The following is a 27,768-nucleotide window of genomic DNA, read 5'->3' on the forward strand; positions in this document are numbered from 1 at the left end:
GCACCTAATGGACAAGCGATTTTAATACAGTGAGTGACAGTGATTATCTGTACACCGTAGAAAAACTTTATTGTGCAACTAAAGCTAACATATTGAGCAGTCTAGCATGGCCTTGGTGACGTCTTGAATAGCACACAGACCCTCGGCAGCAGCGCTCGGTACCAATTCCTTCCTTGAATATTCCTGAATTTTTCGGAAAATTCCGTTCCAAAGGAACGGTTTTAATACAGTGAGTGACAGTGAACTGGGTGGGCTATCTTAAATGATTCATTTGAGATCTGCTCTAGTTCCCGTTCCATTAATCGTTGCCAGGGGAAGATTATATTTGTGCTCTTCGCCTGCTGCATGATCGTTATGAACATAATTTGTAATTTAAAACTCAGAAGACTTCAAAATTTCAGTAGACAGTGTAAATTAACAACTAGCTTTTTTAAAATCGCTAACTACCGAGCAGGAAATTTTATATGCTGTTATGTTTAATTTGGATTGTGGCAAGCTGGAAGATGGCACTGTAGGAAAATTAAATAGAGAATGGGATTGCACTGAACTCTTTTCCTGGCCAATTATTTTAAAGTTTATAGTATCTAGAGGTATGAATTTGGGAAAACGGGAGGCTCGGCAGATGAACAGCTCCAAGCCCAATGCTAAAAGCTATTCCAAAAAGGCAAGCTTAGCTACAGCGGTGTTTACCAGTGGAATAGGTAGTTGTTTTATTTGTGCGAAGGTGGACATTCTATTAAATCCTGTCCAACTTTTAAAAATCTTTTGCCGATCCAGCGACGGAATTGAATTCAGCAAACGCAATATAAATTGGTGATATTACACTGGATCAACAACTGCAGAATTCTATACATAGTTCATCCCCCAATTTTCTAGTAACTGCTATTGTAATAATTAAATTCACCGATGGAACTTACCAAATTTGTTGGTGCATTTTAGATTCTGGAAGCCAGTTAAATTTTTTGACAAGTGAAGTCATTTTGAATCTAGCAGTGAAATAATCGAGAACCTGACTTAGTGGGATCGGTACTTCAACTTCTCAGACTAGGGGATCTGTTACAGCCACATTTAAGTCCATAGTGACAAGGTTTGAGTTGCCCAAAATCACACAGTACCATGCTTCAAAGGATGCCCATTGTTTGAAGCTAAAAGCAACGAAGGCCGAAAACTGGCAGATCCCTCTTTCCAATCTGAAGAAAGAATTGATATGCTAGTGGGTGTGTCATCTTTTTTAAGATGATTTTAGCATCGAAGTGCCATCAAATTTTGTTTCCGTAATGAAATTTCAGTTGCTGAAACGTTGCGGATCATGCATTTGAGCTTGTCCTGATGATCAAAAAGCATTGTTTCACACACATTAACGCGACGACTTTTTTGCAAGAAATTGAGCACTTTCGGTACCAAACGAAATTTGACATTTCATAAGATAGGATCTGGTTTTCCTGATCCTTTTAATGTTCCCATTATATCAGTAAGGTCTCTAACAGTCAACTGACGATTTGTGTGCACAAATTCCTTCACTTTATTGAGGTGTTGGTCATCTGCTGAAATAAACTATGGTCGTCCGGAGCTCTCCAAGTCATCATCAAGAAAAAAGCCCTTTGGCAAAATCCTAAATTTCATTCCGCAAAGAAAGTTCTGAAGAACATAAAGCTTCTGCGTATTCTAAACGCACATTGGTTGACGTGAACAATCCCCTGTCGTGTAAAGACCCAAAAGATCTTATAATTTTCTCTTGAGAGCTTCTTTTTCAGATAAACAGCAGCGAGTTCATACCCAGCAGCTGAGGGGTTAGTCGCTGCTTAACTCCTCTTCGGTACGCACCAGCCGCCCGCAGTATTACGACCTTATCGGCCACGTGCTCAAATTTAATTATAATGACCGGGTCCACGGTCGGATTGGGTCTTCTCGGTGATCGATCTTTTTTAAGATTCATTGTCATACTAAAAGATAAGTTAGACGTAAAATTAACTCGGCTATTAAGTAGAATGACGTTAAAATTAGGGTAGATACAAGGCTTAATGTAAGAGAAGGGTTACAAGTCATCCGTGTAGGCGGGCGATTAGTAAAGTCTGATTTACCATGGGATACAATACATCTAATTTAATACCACATAATCACAATGCAGTAGTATTATAATTTCAGTTAGAAATATGCATTGCAGTAAGGGAGTAATTTCCACTAGGAGAGTCGATATACCCATGTCCGTATATCCGCCATGAAACTTTCACAAAAATTGTATTCCTGTTGCTCTTTTATATAGTAATGGTAAAGTATATCATAAATTACGGTTTATAGCTTATTAAAATCGGACGAGTATGTCATGTAGGTTTAATAGGAGTCACTGGAATACCAAACAAAATTAAAGGGAAAAAAATTGTATCTTCTCTCTTTTTTACTTTTTTTCTTGATATTTGGATATGGTGCTAAAAATGAATTACGCTTATAATTTTATTCAAATCGGTAAACGATATTATATAGCTGCTGTGGCAGCCTGTCACTGCGAGCGTTGCTGAGAGCGGAGAGCATTCTGGCCCTCATTAAGGCAGTCGTTTACATACACTTGTAAAGTGCGGATCGCACCGAAGAAATAATAAAAATTGTTTGGATGTCTGAGTAATTGGGTTCAGTTGGTTTGTAATTATTGGGCAATTTGCAGGTCATTACATTGGCGACGAGAGAAAAACCGAACAGAAAAAAAATAAAAAAGACCGATAAAGAATAAAATTCATTTCGGCTGTATGTGTGTTATTTTGCTACATACAAATTAAGTATATCACTTGTAATTTTGTTAAAAAATATATATTTTATTTTATGTAATTTGGTGTTAAACCTTTTTATTTAATTTCCCAAATACAATAAATACACTTTATTTTTCACATTCGAATTTTTTACTTCCGAAATGTTTCTTGATTTTTGAGCAGCTCTAATAACTATTTCGGAAAAATTATTTAAATTAAACTCCTCTTTTATGCAGCGAGCTATTTCTGTTAATGTTGAGTGTGCCCTTTCTACTTGTACGTTTGAAGTACTATGTCTTGGGTCTGCGTAATGCAAAGTAGTTCCACACCTTTGTTCAAATGATTTAAATTGGGCCGAGGTATAACTAGGTTCGTTAACGGTCATAATTACTTTTGCTTGGGGAAATTGTTGAAGTAGTTCCATTACCTTAATTAAACATTCAAATTAAGTTAATGGAACTACTACTTATTTTGAATTTCTTTTACAACAAGGTATTTTGAATACGCGTCTATACAAGTAATAAATGTTAATTTTGCGCGTAGTATATATCAATATGGTAGTATATATCAATTGGAATTTTTATTGGATGCCTGTTATATTTATTTTCACTACAAATCACACAATTTTTGATATATTCTTTCAATTTATTAAATAAGTTTGGCCAACAATATAACCTACTGTCTTGAAGAAAGATTCTCGTGAAAAGAAATGGGTTATTGAAATTATTTTTTAAGGGTAATTGAATGTGATATAAGTCCTCTAATGTACAATGAATTCCTACCGTAATATTTGGTGGAATATACTCTTTTAATATAGTTATTAAATTTTCTGGTTTATCATATTCAATTATGTGTCGTGTCCTGCCAAAAACTTCCAGTGACTCATGTATTGTAAACCTCCCCGTTGTTAATAACAGTTGTTGTTTAAACTGATTTAACGGTTTACGGGTTTCTTGTATTCCATTTTCAAAACTACTGTCAGCAGAATGCTGTGTGTTTTGATCTGAGTCTGACTGTTCTGTTTGTTCTACGTCACTGTTTGTAATGTTATTTATTTGTATTCGAGATAATGCATCGGCTACAACATTTGTTGTACCGGGCTTGTTTAATATTTTTGGGGTAAAAATTTCTATGAAATCTTTTCATTTCTACGTTGGGATTTTTGTCCGAAATCGTGAAAGACAAAGATTAATGGTCCGTTTGGATTTCTATACCAATTACTCCGTACAAAGAGTTTCTCAAATTTTTTATGGCCCATACTATGGCTAGCAGTTCCTTTTTGTTTGTGGCATAAAGTTGCTCGGTTTTATTAAATGTCTTAGGAATGAAAGTAATTGGTTTGTTATTCTGTGATAATACCGCCCCGATAGCTACGTCTGATGGGTCTGTTGTCAAAGTGAATTTTTTACTATAATCTGGTTGAACTAGTTCAACTTGAGCTATTAGATTCTCTTTTAGTTCGTTAAAAGCTTTATAGCTGAATCGTCTAACTGTATTAAAACTTTTGTAGATATTCTTATAGAAACATTTCCAGTTTCCCCACCTAAATATTTTGTAAGAGGTTTTGCAATTACGGACAAATTTTCGGTAGTAGCCAGTTTAGCCTAGAAATCTTCGAAGTTCTCTAATATTTTGTGGTAACGGATACCTTGAAATTGTGGAAATTTTTTCAGGATCTGTTTTGATTACATTAAAAGAAACAATGTAACCAAGAAAGGAGGTTTATAATTTAAAGAATTTAAATTTTTCGAGAGAAATTTTCATATTTGCTCTTTGTAAAATGCCTATTATTTGAGTTAAATCTGAAAAATTGTGTTTTTATAATATCGTCCATGTAGACGTGGCATGTTTTTCCTACTTGTTCTCTGAGAATATCATCCATTGCTCTCTGGAAAATTCTGGGCGCATTGGTTAACCCGAAAGGGTTCTTAATAGAAAAAGACGTTTTTTTCCAATATCTGAGTCTTTTATTAGAATTAGAATCCTGATTCCAAATCGATTGTGGTTCTAAAAGGAATTTGTCGGTTTATTTTAGAGTGTTTCTCTTCAATTATGTATATTATTCTTTTCTCCAAATCTTCTACTTAATTTGAATTTAACATTTAAATATTATTTATTTTATTTCCTTCAGAATCCCTTGATCCCAAAGTTTTTACTTTTTTATTGACGGATAGTTCGACGTCGGCACATTGAGGGTTTTGTGTTACCAAACGTTTTAAATTTTTGTTAACGGAAAATTCTTCGTCGGCGTGTTCAGGAATTTTTTGTCACAAACTATATAATTTTTTGTTGACGGATTTTTTTAAGTTGGCGTGTTCAGGATTTTTGGATCCCAAACTCTACATTTTTTTGTTGACGGATAGTTCTACGTCGGCGTGTTCATGTTTTTTGGATCCCAAACTATTTGATTATTTGTTGACGGATAATTCTGCGTCGGCGTGTTCAGGATTTTTGGATCCCAAACTATTTGATTTTTTGTTGACGGATTATTCTACGTCGGCGTGTTCAGGATTTTTGGATCCCAAACTATTTGATTTTTTGTTGACGGATAATACTACGTCGGTGTGTTCAGGATTTTTAAATCCCAAACTATTTGATTTTTTGTTGACGGATAATTCTACGTCGGCTTGCTCAGGATTATGTGATCTCAAGCTAAATAAACTTTTTTCCACCATTTGTGATTCTGTTTTAATTCTACTTTGCTCTTCAACGTATTTTTTTATAATATATTTTTTCAATGGAAGGATAATTTTTCTATTTGTTAGCGAGAATTGCTTTAAAGAATCATCCTCATCGTAAAGTAATTTTTCTTTTTTCCGTCATATTTGATGGTCCCTTTTTGAATATCAATTACCGCTCCTATTTTTTTTAAAAGATTAAAACCTATAAGTAGGTCGGATTCTAACCCTTCTATTTTATAAAATACTTGTCTTGTGTTAAATATCGTTATTAAATGATAATATTTTATTATTGTAAACCGAATTTTATTTATTTTATTATTGAAAATCTTTTGTAAATTGGAAACTCCTTTTTATTTGGATAAATTCCTGTTTTTATGTAACAAGATGTTGCTCCTGTGTCAATTAAAACTTTTAATTCCTTTTCGATTTTTTTGTCAGTTCTCATCAAGTAGGGTAATCCTACGCCGGATTCTGATCTAAAAAACGATCCTCATCTATATTATTTACTCTCATAATTTTTTGAGCAGGCTGATTAATTGAACCAGTTGGTTCCCGCTTTAACGGTGGATGTGATTCATGTGATGTGATTTGTTTTGAGTGGCGCTTATATTTGTTTTTTGCGCTTGGTTTTGATTATAATTATTTCTTGTATAATAATTATTATAATTTTGTCTGTTATTATTACCCCTGCTAAAATTATTCATAGGACAATTTTGATACTGGATTGATTCATCTATCTCCATGGGTTCAGGAGCAGACTGAACCTGATTGTTATTAAACTTCCAATTATTATTTTGTCCCCACTGATTATTTTTATTCTGACTCTGATTCCATTGATTATTTTTTACTTGTTGCGGATATTTTTGATTGTATCTCAAATAACTTGAATTATTGTAACTAGTGGTCTTTTGATTAAAAGAATTATCATTACTATAATTTGAGTTATAATTTCTATAACTCATTCCTACGAAATTGTGAGCAAATTTTGCTCTCATATTATTACTTTCCATCTCCTGTACAAACGCCATTGCATTAGGCAAGTCAGTTGGGTTCATGGAATACAGAGTCGATGATATTGGGCCGTTAAGGCCAGTTACGAAAACTCTTAGTGCACTCTGTCTATGTCTAGCATTAATTTCTGAAGTGATTGGCTTATTATGCCCATATGTCATTATAGTTTTGTTAGTCAGTAATGTTAGTTTCCTGTACACTTGGTTATAGTATTTCATTACACTTAGTTTTCCTTGTGTAAGAATACTTAATTCTTGTTCGATAATGTGTAGCGGTCTTCTATCGCTTAAAACGAAATCTAATCTGGCTAAAATAGCATCAAAATTTAGGATTGTTCCATGGATGGTTAGAGCATCGTTTGCTTTTCCTGTTATCTTGTTTCTTAACATTGCTGCGAAACATCGCTTACTTTTGCGAATATACTGACTCATAGCGTTTTCTGCTGCTTCCCTCCAACTCACATAATTTTCAAGTTCCCCCTTAAATTCTGGAACTGATTTAACGATTTCATAGGATTCTTCACATTTTGTCAAATTGTCAACTTCTTCAATTTTATAATCTTCTACTTTGTTGACATTCGTTTGAAGTTCTGTTTTTAGTGTTTCTATTTCGTTTTTTAAAGAATTTACTTCTGTTTAAACAATCTGTTTTATTAATTCTTTGGTCAAAAAGGCTTGCTTTTCTAATTCTTGATTCACCATTTTACTTTTGCTTTTTATGTTATTTGGTATTAAACCTTTATATTTGATTTCACAAATACAATACACTTTATTTTTCACATTCGAATTTTTAACTTCCGAACTGTTTCTTGGTCCAAGATGAACTGCCGGCTTAATTCTAAACTCTTATCCAACGAGCCTCGGCCAGAAGCTTCTCTTTGAGCTTCAAGAACTTTTCCTTTTGTTTAGAATATAAGCTTAGGATGAAATCATGGCATCCTATTGTGAAATTCAAATATGCTGACCGATGCAATTTGTTGGGGCTTAGATCGCAATAGTTTGAACTTAGAACGCAATTGATTGGGCTTCGAGTGGAAACTTGTGTTTACTTTACGTTTTGTTTGTTTATCTTGGCAGGGAAACCAAAGCCAAAGGCATGGGCAAAGACAAAGGCAAATGCAAAGGCATAGGCAAAATTGAATTTTAAAAATGTTTATTAATTCCATAAGCGGCTTGGTTTCACGGGTTGGTTAACTTACATACATATAAAAAAAAGAAGGAATACTAAAAAAAAAGTGGCTTCTTAAATGTAGCAGGTGTGGCAACTTAAATTTATCCTAAGAAAAAAAAAAATTGGAAGATAAAATAAAAAATATATATAAAAAAAAAAAATAGAAAGAGTGGCCACTTCAATGTATCCTAATGGAAGCCGTTTCGATACAGCTTAGGAAAATACAAAAATTAAAAGGCGCGTTATTACGGCTTTTGTAATACTTTGTCACTCTAAAGCTGTTTTTCAAAGTAGCGTGGTCGCAAAGTTACGTTAAGAATCGAATAAAAACAAAACAAAGTAATGGCCGAAACTAAGCCATTTGTGTGCAATAGCATAGACAAATCACTCTGGCGCTCCGAATAGGAGGTCTGGTGGCGCGCATTCAACATATATGCGGACAGCGACGAGATCCGCGAGCACTTTGCTAAGAGTTGTCGGACTACTGTGAAGAGATCCGGCAGAAATCGTCGAGGAGGTGCAAAGCAGCGCTATGTAGATGAAGCACCGGTCCGAGCATTGATTGGTGGTCAACAATTTTACAATCCCTGTTTCCGAGTTGCGAATGATTGTGACATGGGCGAAGTCATTTCTTGCCGAGTTTGTGGCTTACCATTTAGCATGGTCATCGATTCCGGATCCAATTATAACTAATTAAGTCAATATGATTAAATCTGCGAACTGAGTCGACAAATCAATTTCGAGTATATGCTGCGGATCAGTTGTTACAGATTTCATGTTGGAGGGAATGCTGAGTCTATTGCAACTTTTTATGTAATAAAAAAGGGTAGGCAATCGTTGCGTGGTCGCGAAACAGCCATTAAACTCAACGTGTTGATAATGGACATAGCTATAAATATAATCGAAAAGTTGGAACCTTTTCCAAAGTGGAATAATGTATCTATTAGTCTGTCCATTGATCCATATGTGAAGCCCGTGAAGCAACCAATGCGACGCATCCCAGCCGCCATTAAGGACAAGGTAAAAGAAGAGCTAGAAGAGCTATATCTCAAGATATAATGGAGCCAGTACACGTACCAAGTAAATGGTTTTCTCCAATAGTTATCGCATTCAAAGGTGATGGAAATATAAGGCTGTGCATTAATATGCGTCAAGCGAATAAAGCAATTCAACGGAAAAATTACCTATCACCAACATTTGATTCGTTTTTAACGAAGCTTAAGGACGCTAAATATTTTTTCAATTGAATTTGAAGAGCAATTGGAATTGCATCCAAATAGCCGAAATATTACTATATTTATAACACCACTAGGACTGTATAGATACAAGGGTCTACTCTGCGGTGTTAACTCAGCACCTGAGATAGTTCAAAAACTGCTGGAGGAACGATTAGCAAAATGCCCGAATGCATTAAATTATATAGATGATGTAATTATCTTCGGGAGTTCATTGGAGAAACACGACAAAATGCTGGAGATGGTAAAAGTTATTTTCGTTTCAGCATTTCTCCTGGTCCAGAGAAAGTAGAAGTAATTACGACATTCAGGCCACCAAAGAACAAAGAGGATCTTCGTAGTTTCTTAGGCCTGATCACGTACGTGGGAATTGGCAGATACAAAAGAACCGTTGAAAAAGTTACTTAAAACGGATGAGAAATTTCTATGGAACCAACGAGAACAAGCATGATGTCGAAAATAATCCATTTATCATAAGTCGTTTGCAAGTAAGAGTCTTTCTGATGTTGAGAATCCATATTTGAAAACGGAAAAGGAAAGTTTGGTATTCGTATGGAACGTGGAAAAATTTCATTACTATGTTGCTGGTCTGGAATTTGAGTTAGCAACTGACCATAAGCCATTGGAATCGTTTTTTAAACCATCTTCTAAGTCTCCAGCTAGAATTGAGAGGTGGTTATTACGTCTAAAGGCACACCGTTTCCAGGTGATATATAAGTCTGGGAAGGAAAATGTTGCTGACCCGAACTCAAACTTATGTGACATTTCAAGTACTAAATTATTTGATTGGGGTGGAGAGGAGAAAATATTCCATATGATTTCAATTTCTATTCCCACAACTTTAAATATTTCCGAGTTTTCCGAAATGAGCACATGGGTCGAGGAAGTACCAGATAATTCTACGTCGGCGTGTTCAGGATTTTTGGATCCCAAACTATTTGATTTTTTGTTGACGGATTATTCTACGTCGGCGTGTTCAGGATTTTTGGATCCCAAACTATTTGATTTTTTGTTGACGGATAATACTACGTCGGTGTGTTCAGGATTTTTGAATCCCAAACTATTTGATTTTTTGTTGACGGATAATTCTACGTCGGCTTGCTCAGGATTATGTGATCCCAAGCTAAATAAACTTTTTTCCACCATTTGTGATTCTGTTTTAATTCTACTTTGCTCTTCAAAGTATTTTTTTATAATATATTTTTTCAATGGAAGGATAGTTGTTCTGTTTGTTAGCGATAATTGCTTTAAAGAATCATCCTCATCGTAAAGTAATTTTTCTTTTTTCCGTCATATTTGATGGTCCCTTTTTGAATATCAATTACCGCTCCTATTTTTTTTAAAAGATTAAAACCTATAAGTAGGTCGGATTCTAACCCTTCTATTTTATAAAATACTTGTCTTGTGTTAAATATCGTTATTAAATGATAATATTTTATTATTGTAAACCGATTATTGGTTGAAAATCTTTTGTAAATTGGAAACTCTTTTTTATTTGGATAAATTCAGGTTTTTACGTAACAAGATGTTGCTCCTGTGTCAATTAAAACTTTTAATTCCTTTTCGATTTTTTTGTCAGTTCTCATCAAGTAACGTAATCCTACGCCGGATTCTGATCTAAAAAACGATCCTCATCTATATTATTTACTCTCATAATTTTTTGAGCAGGCTGATTAATTGAACCAGTTGGTTCCCGCTTTAACGGTGGATGTGATTCATGTGATGTGATTTGTTTTGAGTGGCGCTTATATTTGTTTTTTGCGCTTGGTTTTGATTATAATTATTTCTTGTATAATAATTATTATAATTTTGCCTGTTATTATTACCCCTGCTAAAATTATTCATAGGACAATTTTGATACTGGATTGATTCATCTATCTCCATGGGTTCAGGAGCAGACTGAACCTGATTGTTATTAAACTTCCAATTATTATTTTGTCCCCACTGATTATTTTTATTCTGACTCTGATTCCATTGATTATTTTTTACTTGTTGCGGTTATCTTTGATTGTATCTCAAATAACTTGAATTATTGTAATTAGTGGTCTTTTGATTAAAAGAATTATCATTTTGTTCTGGGCCATTACTATAATTTGAGTTATAATTTCTATAACTCATTCCTACGAAATTGTGAGCAAATTTTGCTCTCATATTATTACTTTCCATCTCCTGTACAAACGCCATTGCATTAGGCAAGTCAGTTGGGTTCATGGAATACAGAGTCGATGATATTGGGCCGTTAAGGCCAGTTACGAAAACTCTTAGTGCACTCTGTCTATGTCTAGCATTAATTTCTGAAGTGATTGGCTTATTATGCCCATATGTCATTATAGTTTTGTTAGTCAGTAATGTTAGTTTCCTGTACACTTGGTTATAGTATTTCATTACACTTAGTTTTCCTTGTGTAAGAATACTTAATTCTTGTTCGATAATGTGTAGCGGTCTTCTATCGCTTAAAACGAAATCTAATCTGGCTAAAATAGCATCAAAATTTAGGATTGTTCCGTGGATGGTTAGAGCATCGTTTGCTTTTCCTGTTATCTTGTTTCTTAACATTGCTGCGAAACATCGCTTACTTTTGCGAATATACTGACTCATAGCGTTTTCTGCTGCTTCCCTCCAACTCACATAATTTTCAAGTTCCCCCTTAAATTCTGGAACTGATTTAACGATTTCATAGGATTCTTCACATTTTGTCAAATTGTCAACTTCTTCAATTTTATAATCTTCTACTTTGTTGACATTCGTTTGAAGTTCTGTTTTTAGTGTTTCTATTTCGTTTTTTAAAGAATTTACTTCTGTTTAAACAATCTGTTTTATTAATTCTTTGGTCAAAACGGCTTGCTTTTCTAATTCTTGATTCACCATTCTACTTTTGCTTTTTATGTTATTTGGTATTAAACCTTTATATTTGATTTCACAAATACAATACACTTTATTTTTCACATTCGAATTTTTAACTTCCGAACTGTTTCTTGGTCCAAGATGAACTGCCGGCTTAATTCTAAACTCTTATCCAACGAGCCTCGGCCAGAAGCTTCTCTTTGAGCTTCAAGAACTTTTCCTTTTGTTTAGAATATAAGCTTAGGATGAAATCATGGCATCCTATTGTGAAATTCAAATATGCTGACCGATGCAATTTGTTGGGGCTTAGATCGCAATAGTTTGAACTTAGAACGCAATTGATTGGGCTTCGAGTGGAAACTTATGTTTACTTTACGTTTTGTTTGTTTATCTTGGCAGGGATACCAAGAGCGGACTCCAAAGCCAAAGGCATGGGCAAAGACAAAGGCAAATGCAAAGGCATAGGCAAAATTGAATTTTGAAAAATGTTTATTAATTCCATAAGCGGCTTGGTTTCACGCTTAACTTACATACATATAAAAAAAAGAAGGAATACTAAAAAAAAAATGGCTTCTTAAATGTAGCAGGTGTGGCAACTTAAATTTATCCTAAGAAAAAAAAAATAAGTGTGGCTACTTAAATGTAGCCTAATTGTGGCAGTTTCAATACAGCCAACGAAAATTGGAAGATAAAATAAAAAATATATATAAAAAAAAAAAAATAGAAAGAGTGGCCACTTCAATGTATCCTAATGGAAGCCGTTTCGATACAGCTTAGGAAAATACAAAAATTAAAAGGCGCGTTATTACGGCTTTTGTAATACTTTGTCACTCTAAAGCTGTTTTTCAAAGTAGCGTGGTCGCAAAGTTACGTTAAGAATCGAATAAAAACAAAACAAAGTAATGGCCGAAACTAAGCCATTTGTGTGCAATAGCATAGACAAATCACTCTGGCGCTCCGAATAGGAGGTCTGGTGGCGCGCATTCAACATATATGCGGACAGCGACGAGATCCGCGAGCACTTTGCTAAGAGTTGTCGGACTACTGTGAAGAGATCCGGCAGAAATCGTCGAGGAGGTGCAAAGCAGCGCTATGTAGATGAAGCACCGGTCCGAGCATTGATTGGTGGTCAACAATTTTACAATCCCTGTTTCCGAGTTGCGAATGATTGTGACATGGGCGAAGTCATTTCTTGCCGAGCTTGTGGCTTACCATTTAGCATGGTCATCGATTCCGGATCCAATTATAACTAATTAAGTCAATATGATTAAATCTGCGAACTGAGTCGACAAATCAATTTCGAGTATATGCTGCGGATCAGTTGTTACAGATTTCATGTTGGAGGGAATGCTGAGTCTATTGCAACTTTTTATGTAATAAAAAAGGGTAGGCAATCGTTGCGTGGTCGCGAAACAGCCATTAAACTCAACGTGTTGATAATGGACATAGCTATAAATATAATCGAAAAGTTGGAACCTTTTCCAAAGTGGAATAATGTATCTATTAGTCTGTCCATTGATCCATATGTGAAGCCCGTGAAGCAACCAATGCGACGCATCCCAGCCGCCATTAAGGACAAGGTAAAAGAAGAGCTAGAAGAGCTATATCTCAAGATATAATGGAGCCAGTACACGTACCAAGTAAATGGTTTTCTCCAATAGTTATCGCATTCAAAGGTGATGGAAATATAAGGCTGTGCATTAATATGCGTCAAGCGAATAAAGCAATTCAACGGAAAAATTACCTATCACCAACATTTGATTCGTTTTTAACGAAGCTTAAGGACGCTAAATATTTTTTTCAATTGAATTTGAAGAGCAATTGGAATTGCATCCAAATAGCCGAAATATTACTATATTTATTACACCACTAGGACTGTATAGATACAAGGGTCTACTCTGCGGTGTTAACTCAGCACCTGAGATAGTTCAAAAACTGCTGGAGGAACGATTAGCAAAATGCCCGAATGCATTAAATTATATAGATGATGTAATTATCTTCGGGAGTTCATTGGAGAAACACGACAAAATGCTGGAGATGGTAAAAGTTATTTTCGTTTCAGCATTTCTCCTGGTCCAGAGAAAGTAGAAGTAATTACGACATTCAGGCCACCAAAGAACAAAGAGGAACTTCGTAGTTTCTTAGGCCTGATCACGTACGTGGGAATTGGCAGATACAAAAGAACCGTTGAAAAAGTTACTTAAAACGGATGAGAAATTTCTGTGGAACCAACGAGAACAAGCATGATGTCGAAAATAATCCATTTATCATAAGTCGTTTGCAAGTAAGAGTCTTTCTGATGTTGAGAATCCATATTTGAAAACGGAAAAGGAAAGTTTGGTATTCGTATGGAACGTGGAAAAATTTCATTACTATGTTGCTGGTCTGGAATTTGAGTTAGCAACTGACCATAAGCCATTGGAATCGTTTTTTAAACCATCTTCTAAGTCTCCAGCTAGAATTGAGAGGTGGTTATTACGTCTAAAGGCACACCGTTTCCAGGTGATATATAAGTCTGGGAAGGAAAATGTTGCTGACCCGAACTCAAACTTATGTGACATTTCAAGTACTAAATTATTTGATTGGGGTGGAGAGGAGAAAATATTCCATATGATTTCAATTTCTATTCCCACAACTTTAAATATTTCCGAGTTTTCCGAAATGAGCACATGGGTCGAGGAAGTACCAGATAATTCTACGTCGGCGTGTTCAGGATTTTTTGGATCCCAAACTATTTGATTTTTTGTTGACGGATTATTCTACGTCGGCGTGTTCAGGATTTTTGGATCCCAAACTATTTGATTTTTTGTTGACGGATAATACTACGTCGGTGTGTTCAGGATTTTTGAATCCCAAACTATTTGATTTTTTGTTGACGGATAATTCTACGTCGGCTTGCTCAGGATTATGTGATCCCAAGCTAAATAAACTTTTTTCCACCATTTGTGATTCTGTTTTAATTCTACTTTGCTCTTCAAAGTATTTTTTTATAATATATTTTTTCAATGGAAGGATAGTTGTTCTGTTTGTTAGCGATAATTGCTTTGAAGAATCATCCTCATCGTAAAGTAATTTTTCTTTTTTCCGTCATATTTGATGGTCCCTTTTTGAATATCAATTACCGCTCCTATTTTTTTTAAAAGATTAAAACCTATAAGTAGGTCGGATTCTAACCCTTCTATTTTATAAAATACTTGTCTTGTGTTAAATATCGTTATTAAATGATAATATTTTATTATTGTAAACCGATTATTGGTTGAAAATCTTTTGTAAATTGGAAACTCTTTTTTATTTGGATAAATTCCGGTTTTTACGTAACAAGATGTTGCTCCTGTGTCAATTAAAACTTTTAATTCCTTTTCGATTTTTTTGTCAGTTCTCATCAAGTAACGTAATCCTACGCCGGATTCTGATCTAAAAAACGATCCTCATCTATATTATTTACTCTCATAATTTTTTGAGCAGGCTGATTAATTGAACCAGTTGGTTCCCGCTTTAACGGTGGATGTGATTCATGTGATGTGATTTGTTTTGAGTGGCGCTTATATTTGTTTTTTGCGCTTGGTTTTGATTATAATTATTTCTTGTATAATAATTATTATAATTTTGCCTGTTATTATTACCCCTGCTAAAATTATTCATAGGACAATTTTGATACTGGATTGATTCATCTATCTCCATGGGTTCAGGAGCAGACTGAACCTGATTGTTATTAAACTTCCAATTATTATTTTGTCCCCACTGATTATTTTTATTCTGACTCTGATTCCATTGATTATTTTTTACTTGTTGCGGTTATCTTTGATTGTATCTCAAATAACTTGAATTATTGTAATTAGTGGTCTTTTGATTAAAAGAATTATCATTACTATAATTTGAGTTATAATTTCTATAACTCATTCCTACGAAATTGTGAGCAAATTTTGCTCTCATATTATTACTTTCCATCTCCTGTACAAACGCCATTGCATTAGGCAAGTCAGTTGGGTTCATGGAATACAGAGTCGATGATATTGGGCCGTTAAGGCCAGTTACGAAAACTCTTAGTGCACTCTGTCTATGTCTAGCATTAATTTCTGAAGTGATTGGCTTATTATGCCCATATGTCATTATAGTTTTGTTAGTCAGTAATGTTAGTTTCCTACACTTGGTTATAGTATTTCATTACACTTAGTTTTCCTTGTGTAAGAATACTTAATTCTTGTTCGATAATGTGTAGCGGTCTTTTATCGCTTAAAACGAAATCTAATCTGGCTAAAATAGCATCAAAATTTAGGATTGTTCCGTGGATGGTTAGAGCATCGTTTGCTTTTCCTGTTATCTTGTTTCTTAACATTGCTGCGAAACATCGCTTACTTTTGCGAATATACTGACTCATAGCGTTTTCTGCTGCTTCCCTCCAACTCACATAATTTTCAAGTTCCCCCTTAAATTCTGGAACTGATTTAACGATTTCATAGGATTCTTCACATTTTGTCAAATTGTCAACTTCTTCAATTTTATAATCTTCTACTTTGTTGACATTCGTTTGAAGTTCTGTTTTTAGTGTTTCTATTTCGTTTTTTAAAGAATTTACTTCTGTTTAAACAATCTGTTTTATTAATTCTTTGGTCAAAACGGCTTGCTTTTCTAATTCTTGATTCACCATTCTACTTTTGCTTTTTATGTTATTTGGTATTAAACCTTTATATTTGATTTCACAAATACAATACACTTTATTTTTCACATTCGAATTTTTAACTTCCGAACTGTTTCTTGGTCCAAGATGAACTGCCGGCTTAATTCTAAACTCTTATCCAACGAGCCTCGGCCAGAAGCTTCTCTTTGAGCTTCAAGAACTTTTCCTTTTGTTTAGAATATAAGCTTAGGATGAAATCATGGCATCCTATTGTGAAATTCAAATATGCTGACCGATGCAATTTGTTGGGGCTTAGATCGCAATAGTTTGAACTTAGAACGCAATTGATTGGGCTTCGAGTGGAAACTTATGTTTACTTTACGTTTTGTTTGTTTATCTTGGCAGGGATACCAAGAGCGGACTCCAAGGCCAAAGGCATGGGCAAAGACAAAGGCAAATGCAAAGGCATAGGCAAAATTGAATTTTGAAAAATGTTTATTAATTCCATAAGCGGCTTGGTTTCACGCTTAACTTACATACATATAAAAAAAAGAAGGAATACTAAAAAAAAAGTGGCTTCTTAAATATAGCAGGTGTGGCAACTTAAATTTATCCTAAGAAAAAAAAAATAAGTGTGGCTACTTAAATGTAGCCTAATTGTGGCAGTTTCAATACAGCCAACGAAAATTGGAAGATAAAATAAAAAATATATATAAAAAAAAAAATAGAAAGAGTGGCCACTTCAATGTAGCCTAATGGAAGCCGTTTCGATACAGCTTAGGAAAATACAAAAATTAAAAGGCGCGTTATTACGGCTTTTGTAATACTTTGTCACTCTAAAGCTGTTTTTCAAAGTAGCGTGGTCGCAAAGTTACGTTAAGAATCGAATAAAAACAAAACAAAGTAATGGCCGAAACTAAGCCATTTGTGTGCAATAGCATAGACAAATCACTCTGGCGCTCCGAATAGGAGGTCTGGTGGCGCGCATTCAACATATATGCGGACAGCGACGAGATCCGCGGGCACTTTGCTAAGAGTTGTCGGACTACTGTGAAGAGATCCGGCAGAAATCGTCGAGGAGGTGCAAAGCAGCGCTATGTAGATGAAGCACCGGTCCGAGCATTGATTGGTGGTCAACAATTTTACAATCCCTGTTTCCGAGTTGCGAATGATTGTGACATGGGCGAAGTCATTTCTTGCCGAGTTTGTGGCTTACCAATTAGCATGGTCATCGATTCCGGATCCAATTATAACTAATTAAGTCAAGATGATTAAATCTGCGAACTGAGTCGACAAATCAATTTCGAGTATATGCTGCGGATCAGTTGTTACAGATTTCATGTTGGAGGGAATGCTGAGTCTATTGCAACTTTTTATGTAATAAAAAAGGGTAGGCAATCGTTGCGTGGTCGCGAAACAACCATTAAACTCAACGTGTTGATAATGGACATAGCTATAAATATAATCGAAAAGTTGGAACCTTTTCCAAAGTGGAATAATGTATCTATTAGTCTGTCCATTGATCCATATGTGAAGCCCGTGAAGCAACCAATGCGACGCATCCCAGCCGCCATTAAGGACAAGGTAAAAGAAGAGCTAGAAGAGCTATATCTCAAGATATAATGGAGCCAGTACACGTACCAAGTAAATGGTTTTCTCCAATAGTTATCGCATTCAAAGGTGATGGAAATATAAGGCTGTGCATTAATATGCGTCAAGCGAATAAAGCAATTCAACGGAAAAATTACCTATCACCAACATTTGATTCGTTTTTAACGAAGCTTAAGGACGCTAAATATTTTTTTCAATTGAATTTGAAGAGCAATTGGAATTGCATCCAAATAGCCGAAATATTACTATATTTATAACACCACAAGGACTGTATAGATACAAGCGTCTACTCTGCGGTGTTAACTCAGCACATGAGATATTTCAAAAACTGCTGGAGGAAGGATTAGCAAAATGCCCGAATGCATTAAATTATATAGATGATGTAATTATCTTCGGGAGTTCATTGGAGAAACACGACAAAATGCTGGAGATGGTAAAAGTTATTTTCGTTTCAGCATTTCTGCTGGTCCAGAGAAAGTAGAAGTAATTACGACATTCAGGCCACCAAAGAACAAAGAGGAACTTCGTAGTTTCTTAGGCCTGATCACGTACGTGGGAATTGGCAGATACAAAAGAACTGTTGAAAAAGTTACTTAAAACGGATGAGAAATTTCTGTGGAACCAACGAGAACAAGCATGATGTCGAAAATAATCCATTTATCATAAATCGTTTGCAAGTAAGAGTCTTTCTGATGTTGAGAATCCATATTTGAAAACGGAAAAGGAAAGTTTGGTATTCGTATGGAACGTGGAAAAATTTCATTACTATGTTGCTGGTCTGGAATTTGAGTTAGCAACTGACCATAAGCCATTGGAATCGTTTTTTAAACCATCTTCTAAGTCTCCAGCTAGAATTGAGAGGTGGTTATTACGTCTAAAGGCACACCGTTTCCAGGTGATATATAAGTCTGGGAAGGAAAATGTTGCTGACCCGAACTCACACTTATGTGACATTTCAAGTATTAAATTATTTGATTGGGGTGGAGAGGAGAAAATATTCCATATGATTTCAATTTCTATTCCCACATCTTTAAATATTTCCGAGTTTTCCGAAATGAGCACATGGGTCGAGGAAGTACCAGATAATTCTACGTCGGCGTGTTCAGGATTTTTGGATCCCAAACTATTTGATTTTTTGTTGACGGATTATTCTACGTCGGCGTGTTCAGGATTTTTGGATCCCAAACTATTTGATTTTTTGTTGACGGATAATACTACGTCGGTGTGTTCAGGTTTTTTGAATCCCAAACTATTTGATTTTTTGTTGACGGATAATTCTACGTCGGCTTGCTCAGGATTATGTGATCCCAAGCTAAATAAACTTTTTTCCACCATTTGTGATTCTGTTTTAATTCTACTTTGCTCTTCAAAGTATTTTTTTATAATATATTTTTTCAATGGAAGGATAGTTGTTCTGTTTGTTAGCGATAATTGCTTTAAAGAATCATCCTCATCGTAAAGTAATTTTTCTTTTTTCCGTCATATTTGATGGTCCCTTTTTGAATATCAATTACCGCTCCTATTTTTTTTAAAAGATTAAAACCTATAAGTAGGTCGGATTCTAACCCTTCTATTTTATAAAATACTTGTCTTGTGTTAAATATCGTTATTAAATGATAATATTTTATTATTGAAAACCGATTATTGGTTGAAAATCTTTTGTAAATTGGAAACTCTTTTTTATTTGGATAAATTCCGGTTTTTACGTAACAAGATGTTGCTCCTGTGTCAATTAAAACTTTTAATTCCTTTTCGATTTTTTTGTCAGTTCTCATCAAGTAGGGTAATCCTACGCCGGATTCTGATCTAAAAAACGATCCTCATCTATATTATTTACTCTCATAATTTTTTGAGCAGGCTGATTAATTGAACCAGTTGGTTCCCGCTTTAACGGTGGATGTGATTCATGTGATGTGATTTGTTTTGAGTGGCGCTTATATTTGTTTTTTGCGCTTGGTTTTGATTATAATTATTTCTTGTATAATAATTATTATAATTTTGTCTGTTATTATTACCCCTGCTAAAATTATTCATAGGACAATTTTGATACTGGATTGATTCATCTATCTCCATGGGTTCAGGAGCAGACTGAACATGATTGTTATTAAACTTCCAGTTATTATTTTGTCCCCACTGATTATTTTTATTCTGACTCTGATTCCATTGATTATTTTTTACTTGTTGCGGATATTTTTGATTGTATCTCAAATAACTAGAATTATTGTAATTAGTGGTCTTTTGATTAAAAGAATTATCATTTTGTTCTGGGCCATTACTATAATTTGAGTTATAATTTCTATAACTCATTCCTACGAAATTGTGAGCAAATTTTGCTCTCATATTATTACTTTCCATCTCCTGTACAAACGCCATTGCATTAGGCAAGTCAGTTGGGTTCATGGAATACAGAGTCGATGATATTGGGACGTTGAGGCCAGTTACGAAAACTCTTAGTGCACTCTGTCTATGTCTAGCATTTATTTCTGAAGTGATTGGCTTATTATGCCCATATGTCATTATAGTTTTGTTAGTCAGTAATGTTAGTTTCCTGTACACTTGGTTATAGTATTTCATTACACTTAGTTTTCCTTGTGTAAGAATACTTAATTCTTGTTCGATAATGTGTAGCGGTCTTCTATCGCTTAAAACGAAATCTAATCTGGCTAAAATAGCATCAAAATTTAGGATTGTTCCGTGGATGGTTAGAGCATCGTTTGCTTTTCCTGTTATCTTGTTTCTTAACATTGCTGCGAAACATCGCTTACTTTTGCGAATATACTGACTCATAGCGTTTTCTGCTGCTTCCCTCCAACTCACATAATTTTCAAGTTCCCCCTTAAATTCTGGAACTGATTTAACAATTTCATAGGATTCTTCACATTTTGTCAAATTGTCAACTTCTTCAATTTTATAATCTTCTACTTAGTTGACATTCGTTTGAAGTTCTGTTTTTAGTGTTTCTATTTCGTTTTTTAAAGAATTTACTTCTGTTTAAACAATCTGTTTTATTAATTCTTTGGTCAAAAAGGCTTGCTTTTCTAATTCTTGATTCACCATTTTACTTTTGCTTTTTATGTTATTTGGTATTAAACCTTTATATTTGATTTCACAAATACAATTCACTTTATTTTTCACATTCGAATTTTTAACTTCCGAACTGTTTCTGGGTCCAAGATGAACTGCCGGCTTAATTCTAAACTCTTATCCAACGAGCCTCGGCCAGAAGCTTCTCTTTGAGCTTCAAGAACTTTTCCTTTTGTTTAGAATATAAGCTTAGGATGAAATCATGGCATCCTATTGTGAAATTCAAATATGCTGACCGATGCAATTTGTTGGGGCTTAGATCGCAATAGTTTGAACTTAGAACGCAATTGATTGGGCTTCGAGTGGAAACTTATGTTTACTTTACGTTTTGTTTGTTTATCTTGGCAGGGAAACCAAAGCCAAAGGCATGGGCAAAGACAAAAGCAAATGCAAAGGCATAGGCAAAATTGAATTTTGAAAAATGTTTATTAATTGGTTTCACGGGTTGGTTAACTTACATACATATAAAAAAAAGAAGGAATACTAAAAAAAAAGTGGCTTCTTAAATGTAGCAGGTGTGGCAACTTAAATTTATCCTAAGAAAAAAAAAATAAGTGTGGCTACTTAAATGTAGCCTAATTGTGGCAGTTTCAATACAGCCAACGAAAATTGGAAGATAAAATAAAAAATATATATAAAAAAAAAAATAGAAAGAGTGGCCACTTCAATGTAGCCTAATGGAAGCCGTTTCGATACAGCTTAGGAAAATACAAAAATTAAAAGGCGCGTTATTACGGCTTTTGTAATACTTTGTCACTCTAAAGCTGTTACGTTAAGAATCGAATAAAAACAAAACAAAGTAATGGCCGAAACTAAGCCATTTGTGTGCAATAGCATAGACAAATCACTCTGGCGCTCCGAATAGGAGGTCTGGTGGCGCGCATTCAACATATATGCGGACAGCGACGAGATCCGCGAGCACTTTGCTAAGAGTTGTCGGACTACTGTGAAGAGATCCGGCAGAAATCGTCGAGGAGGTGCAAAGCAGCGCTATGTAGATGAAGCACCGGTCCGAGCATTGATTGGTGGTCAACAATTTTACAATCCCTGTTTCCGAGTTGCGAATGATTGTGAAATGGGCGAAGTCATTTCTTGCCGAGTTTGTGGCTTACCATTTAGCATGGTCATCGATTCCGGATCCAATTATAACTAATTAAGTCAATATGATTAAATCTGCGAACTGAGTCGACAAATCAATTTCGAGTATATGCTGCGGATCAGTTGTTACAGATTTCATGTTGGAGGGAATGCTGAGTCTATTGCAACTTTTTATGTAATAAAAAAGGGTAGGCAATCGTTGCGTGGTCGCGAAACAGCCATTAAACTCAACGTGTTGATAATGGACATAGCTATAAATATAATCGAAAAGTTGGAACCTTTTCCAAAGTGGAATAATGTATCTATTAGTCTGTCCATTGATCCATATGTGAAGCCCGTGAAGCAACCAATGCGACGCATCCCAACCGGCAGGACAAGGGAAAAGAAGAGCTAGAAGAGCTATATCTCAAGATATAATGGAGCCAGTACACGTACCAAGTAAATGGTTTTCTCCAATAGTTATCGCATTCAAAGGTGATGGAAATATAAGGCAGTGCATTAATATGCGTCAAGCGAATAAAGCAATTCGATTTTAACGAAGCTTAAGGACGCTAAATATTTTATTCAATTGAATTTGAAGAGCAATTGGAATTGCATCCAAATAGCCGAAATATTACTATATTTATAACACCACAAGGACTGTATAGATACAAGCGTCTACTCTGCGGTGTTAACTCAGCACCTGAGATATTTCAAAAACTGCTGGAGTAACGATTAGCAAAATGCCCGAATGCGTTAAATTATATAGATGATGTAATTATCTTCGGGAGTTCATTGGAGAAACACGACAAAATGCTGGAGATTGTAAAAGTTATTTTCGTTTCAGCATTTCTGCTGGTCCAGAGAAAGTAGAAGTAATTACGACATTCAGGCCACCAAAGAACAAAGAGGAACTTCGTAGTTTCTTAGGCCTGATCACGTACGTGGGAATTGGCAGATACAAAAGAACCGTTGAAAAAGTTACTTAAAACGGATGAGAAATTTCTGTGGAACCAACGAGAACAAGCATGATGTCGAAAATAATCCATTTATCATAAGTCGTTTGCAAGTAAGAGTCTTTCTGATGTTGAGAATCCATATTTGAAAACGGAAAAGGAAAGTTTGGTATTCGTATGGAACGTGGAAAAATTTCATTACTATGTTGCTGGTCTGGAATTTGAGTTAGCAACTGACCATAAGCCATTGGAATCGTTTTTTAAACCATCTTCTAAGTCTCCAGCTAGAATTGAGAGGTGGTTATTACGTCTAAAGGCACACCGTTTCCAGGTGATATATAAGTCTGGGAAGGAAAATGTTGCTGACCCGAACTCACACTTATGTGACATTTCAAGTACTAAATTATTTGATTGGGGTGGAGAGGAGAAAATATTCCATATGATTTCAATTTCTATTCCCACATCTTTAAATATTTCCGAGTTTTCCGAAATGAGCACATGGGTCGAGGAAGTACCAGATAATTCTACGTCGGCGTGTTCAGGATTTTTGGATCCCAAACTATTTGATTTTTTGTTGACGGATTATTCTACGTCGGCGTGTTCAGGATTTTTGGATCCCAAACTATTTGATTTTTTGTTGACGGATAATACTACGTCGGTGTGTTCAGGATTTTTGAATCCCAAACTATTTGATTTTTTGTTGACGGATAATTCTACGTCGGCTTGGTCAGGATTATGTGATCCCAAGCTAAATAAACTTTTTCCACCATTTGTGATTCTGTTTTAATTCTACTTTGCTCTTCAAAGTATTTTTTATAATATATTTTTTCAATGGAAGGATAATTTTTCTATTTGTTAGCGATAATTGCTTTAAAGAAAGTAATTTTTCTTTTTTCCGTCATATTTGATGGTCCCTTTTTGAATATCAATTACCGCTCTTATTTTTTTTAAAAGATTAAAACCTATAAGTAGGTCGGATTCTAACCCTTCTATTTTATAAAATACTTGTCTTGTGTTAAATATCGTTATTAAATGATAATATTTTATTATTGTAAGCCGATTATTGGTTGAAAATCTTTTGTAAATTGGAAACTCTTTTTTATTTGGATAAATTCCTGTTTTTATGTAACAAGATGTTGCTCCTGTGTCAATTAAAACTTTTAATTCCTTTTCGATTTTTTGTCAGTTCTCATCAAGTAGGGTAATCCTACGCCGGATTCTGATCTAAAAAACGATCCTCATCTATATTATTTTCTCTCATAATTTTTTGAGCAGGCTGATTAATTGAACCAGTTGGTTCCCGCTTTAACGGTGGATGTGATTAATGTGATGTGATTTGTTTTGAGTGGCGCTTATATTTGTTTTTTGCGCTTGGTTTTGATTATAATTATTTCTTGTATAATAATTATTATAATTTTGTCTGTTATTATTACCCCTGCTAAAATTATTCATAGGACAATTTTGATACTGGATTGATTCATCTATCTCCATGGGTTCAGGAGCAGACTGAACCTGATTGTTATTAAACTTCCAATTATTATTTTGTCCCCACTGATTATTTTTATTCTGACTCTGATTCCATTGATTATTTTTTACTTGTTGCGGATATCTTTGATTGTATCGCAAATAACTTGAATTATTGTAATTAGTGGTCTTTTGATTAAAAGAATTATCATTACTGTAGGAGTGAGATTGTACTATTCCCCGAATCCCTCACATAAAACCCCAGCATTCGTATAACATGACGCCCTAGACAACGAGAGAAGCAACTAAAACGAAGAAGACGAGTAGATGATCAAAAGACGAATTCCAAGAAGACGAGCGTTCTAAGAAGACGAGCGTTCTAAGAAGACGAGCGTTCCAGGAAGACGAGCAGACGACGATCACTACAACGAGATGTGACGACGAGGAGACGAGCAGAGCAACATCGAGAGGACGAGCGTTAGTTGCTGACGAGATCGAGTTGAGTAAAGACGTGCTCAAGCGAACGACGTGTGACGACGAAACGACGGTTAAATCAAACACAAAGATTACTTACTATGTTAATTAATATTAATAATCTAACTTTTAAATTATAACTTTCTTAATAAATAAAAACCCCACATTTGGGAGCTCGCCGGGAAGTATCCGAGGAAAGCTGAAAGTGAAAGTGAAAAGTGACTAAAGACGACTGTGAAAATATCATTTTTTTTTCTAAACTATGGCTTGCCTAAACGATCTGATTTCCAATACGCTGAAAAGTGCATCGAAAGAAAGCATTTGCGCACTTCACAAATTCATATTCGAAGGAGAAGGAGACAGAAACAATCGCAAACGTTTACGTGAATTTGCTGGCTTTCAGTATGACGAAAATGACGCAGTTTATAAATCCAAATGTGTATACATACACGCAAAATTGAAAGACAAAGACTTGATATCAATATGCGCAGTTTTGGGAATTAACTACGACGTAGAAAATTTGCAGCTACACATTTTTCGCAATCTGCAGTTTGGAAAACTTCTCTTTTTCAACGAAGTGGTCGATTCAGAGAGCGAGGAAACCGACGAAGAGAAGGAAAATGACGAAGACAGCCAAAATGATGATGAAATTAGAAGTGTTTTTTCAACAGGTGTAGAAATACCTTCTACAGGCGAAAGGAAGAGAAAGTCGAATTCGCAACGTATCAAGGAAGTTGATATGCCGCGATTTGCTCTAAGTTTTCGAGACATAGAAGAGTCAATTAAACATGGGAGATGGGAGTGATGAAATTCCAGTTGAGGTATGGATAAGCGACTTTGAAGATCAAGCCTTACTTATGGGTTGGAATGCGCTACAAAAGCTTATCTTTGCCAAAAAGTCACTTAAAGGTGTCGCTAAGATGTTTATATTGAGCGAAAAGGGATTAAATTCGTGGAATGCATTAAAGGAGTCTTTGCTAAATGAGTTCAGGTCGAGAGTAAGCAGCAAACAAATACATATGCAACTAGGAGAGAGCAAGCGACGTGCAAACGAAAATGTGCAAGAATACTTTTATACTTTTATATTGCATCCCGAGGAAATATTGAGGACGAAGCTCTTATTCAATATGTGATCGACGGTATCGACGAACTTTCTTTAAATAAATCAATTCTGTACGGTGCTAAAAACATTAACGAATTCAAGTACAAATTGAAGGACTACCAAACAATTAGTGCAAAATCGAAAGTTCTGGAAGGAAGTGTAAAAGACAAAAACGCTTTTGCAGCAAAAAGTGGTTCAAGAGGTGGCAAAAAGGAAGTCGTTTGCTACAACTGTGGTGAAAAGGGACATATTTCTGGTAGCTGCAGCAACAAAGAAAAAGGAAGAAAATGTTTCAAGTGCAACAAATTTGGACACATTTCCAAGAATTGTCCACAAAGTGAAAAGGCAGTCGAAGAAAGCAAGCCCAACGCGCGAGTTTTAAGTGAGCACAGTGACATGACGAGCAAAGCAGTTTCAATCCAAAATCAGAATTGCGTGGCGCTGTTTGATACGGGCAGCAAGTTCAACATTTTGCGCGAAGACTTATACAAGCAGCTAGCTTTGCCAAGGTTGAAAGAGTGCAGTGTATATCTAATTGGATTTGGAAAAGATCGTAATGCCAATAAGATCAAGCCGATTGGACAGTGTAAGCAAGCAGTATCGATTGACAACAGTGTTTATGACTTGAACTTCTTCATAGTTCCGTGTGATTGTATGGACACTCGTTTGATAATAGGGGAAGAATTGTGCTTGCAAGCAGAAGTTTCGTTCAGTCCAAGTGGCTTGCGTGTACGAAAGTTGAACAATCTTGACGAAGATGAATTGGAATCCAATTTAATGCAAATCGAAGCAGTGCTTGACAACGAAGAACTCGATATTAATCAATCAGCCAGTGAGTATGCAAAGAAAGAGGTGCGTGAACTAATAACGAATTACATTCCTAAACCATCGAAGTCAACAAACATTGAAATGAAAATCATTTTAAACGACGAAACCCCAATCTTTTCGCGTCCGCGTAGATTTGCATTCGCTGAAACGAAAATAATTGACGAGCAGATCGAGCAGTGGCTCTCAAACGGCGTAATCGAAGAGTCCGACTCTGAATTTACAAGCCCGGTAGTGCTTGCTAAGAAAAACGACGGTTCCAAACGACTTTGTGTGGATTTCAGGCGTATCAACAAGGTAATAATAAAAGACCATTTTCCGTTGCCCCTGATTGACGACCAGCTTGATCGCTTACAAGAAGCTATGATGTTCAGCACGATTGACTTGAGGAATGGCTTTTTTCATGTGCCAGTAGCCAATTCCAGCAAGAAGTATACCTCATTCGTGACCCAAAGCGGGCAGTACCAGTTCCTTAAGGTGCCTTTTGGTTTGTCAAACTCACCTGGAGTGTTTCAGAGACACATTAATGCGATTTTCCGAACGCTGACTCGCAGAGGAATCGCTCTCCCTTACGTTGACGATATCATTATACCAGCAAAGGACGAAAAGGAGGCTGTATCGAACCTCAAAGAAGTTATAGGAACTTGCAGCAACTATGGGCTAGAACTCAACCTAAAGAAATGTCATTTCCTGCAGACCCGTATTCAGTTTTTAGGTCACATCATCGAGAATAAAACAATTTCCCCGACGCCTCAGAAGATCGATGCCGTTTCGAAATTCAAGACTCCACAGAATCTCAAGCAGCTAGAGAGTTTTCTGGGTCTTACCGGATACTTTAGAAAGTTTATCTACAATTATGCTCTTATTTCGAAACC

At 35.4% G+C, this 27,768-nt stretch overlaps 1 protein-coding gene across 1 annotated transcript in view; it reads right to left on the reverse strand.

The window, feature by feature from the left end:
• Positions 1-1,485: 1,485 nt before the first annotated feature.
• Positions 1,486-27,768, reverse strand: part of LOC108140077 (leucyl-cystinyl aminopeptidase) — a 93,117-nt gene continuing 66,834 nt past the window's right edge. Inside the window, exon 4 of the mRNA XM_041708029.1 lies at positions 1,486-1,943. Within this exon, the coding sequence (XP_041563963.1) occupies positions 1,751-1,943 (193 nt within the window). The 3' untranslated portion in view covers positions 1,486-1,750. The remainder of the gene's footprint in view (positions 1,944-27,768) is intronic.

Source organism: Drosophila elegans, unplaced genomic scaffold (genome assembly GCF_018152505.1).
Source record: "Drosophila elegans isolate 14027-0461.03 unplaced genomic scaffold, ASM1815250v1 contig_208, whole genome shotgun sequence".
In the NCBI taxonomy this organism is placed as follows: domain Eukaryota; kingdom Metazoa; phylum Arthropoda; class Insecta; order Diptera; family Drosophilidae; genus Drosophila; species Drosophila elegans.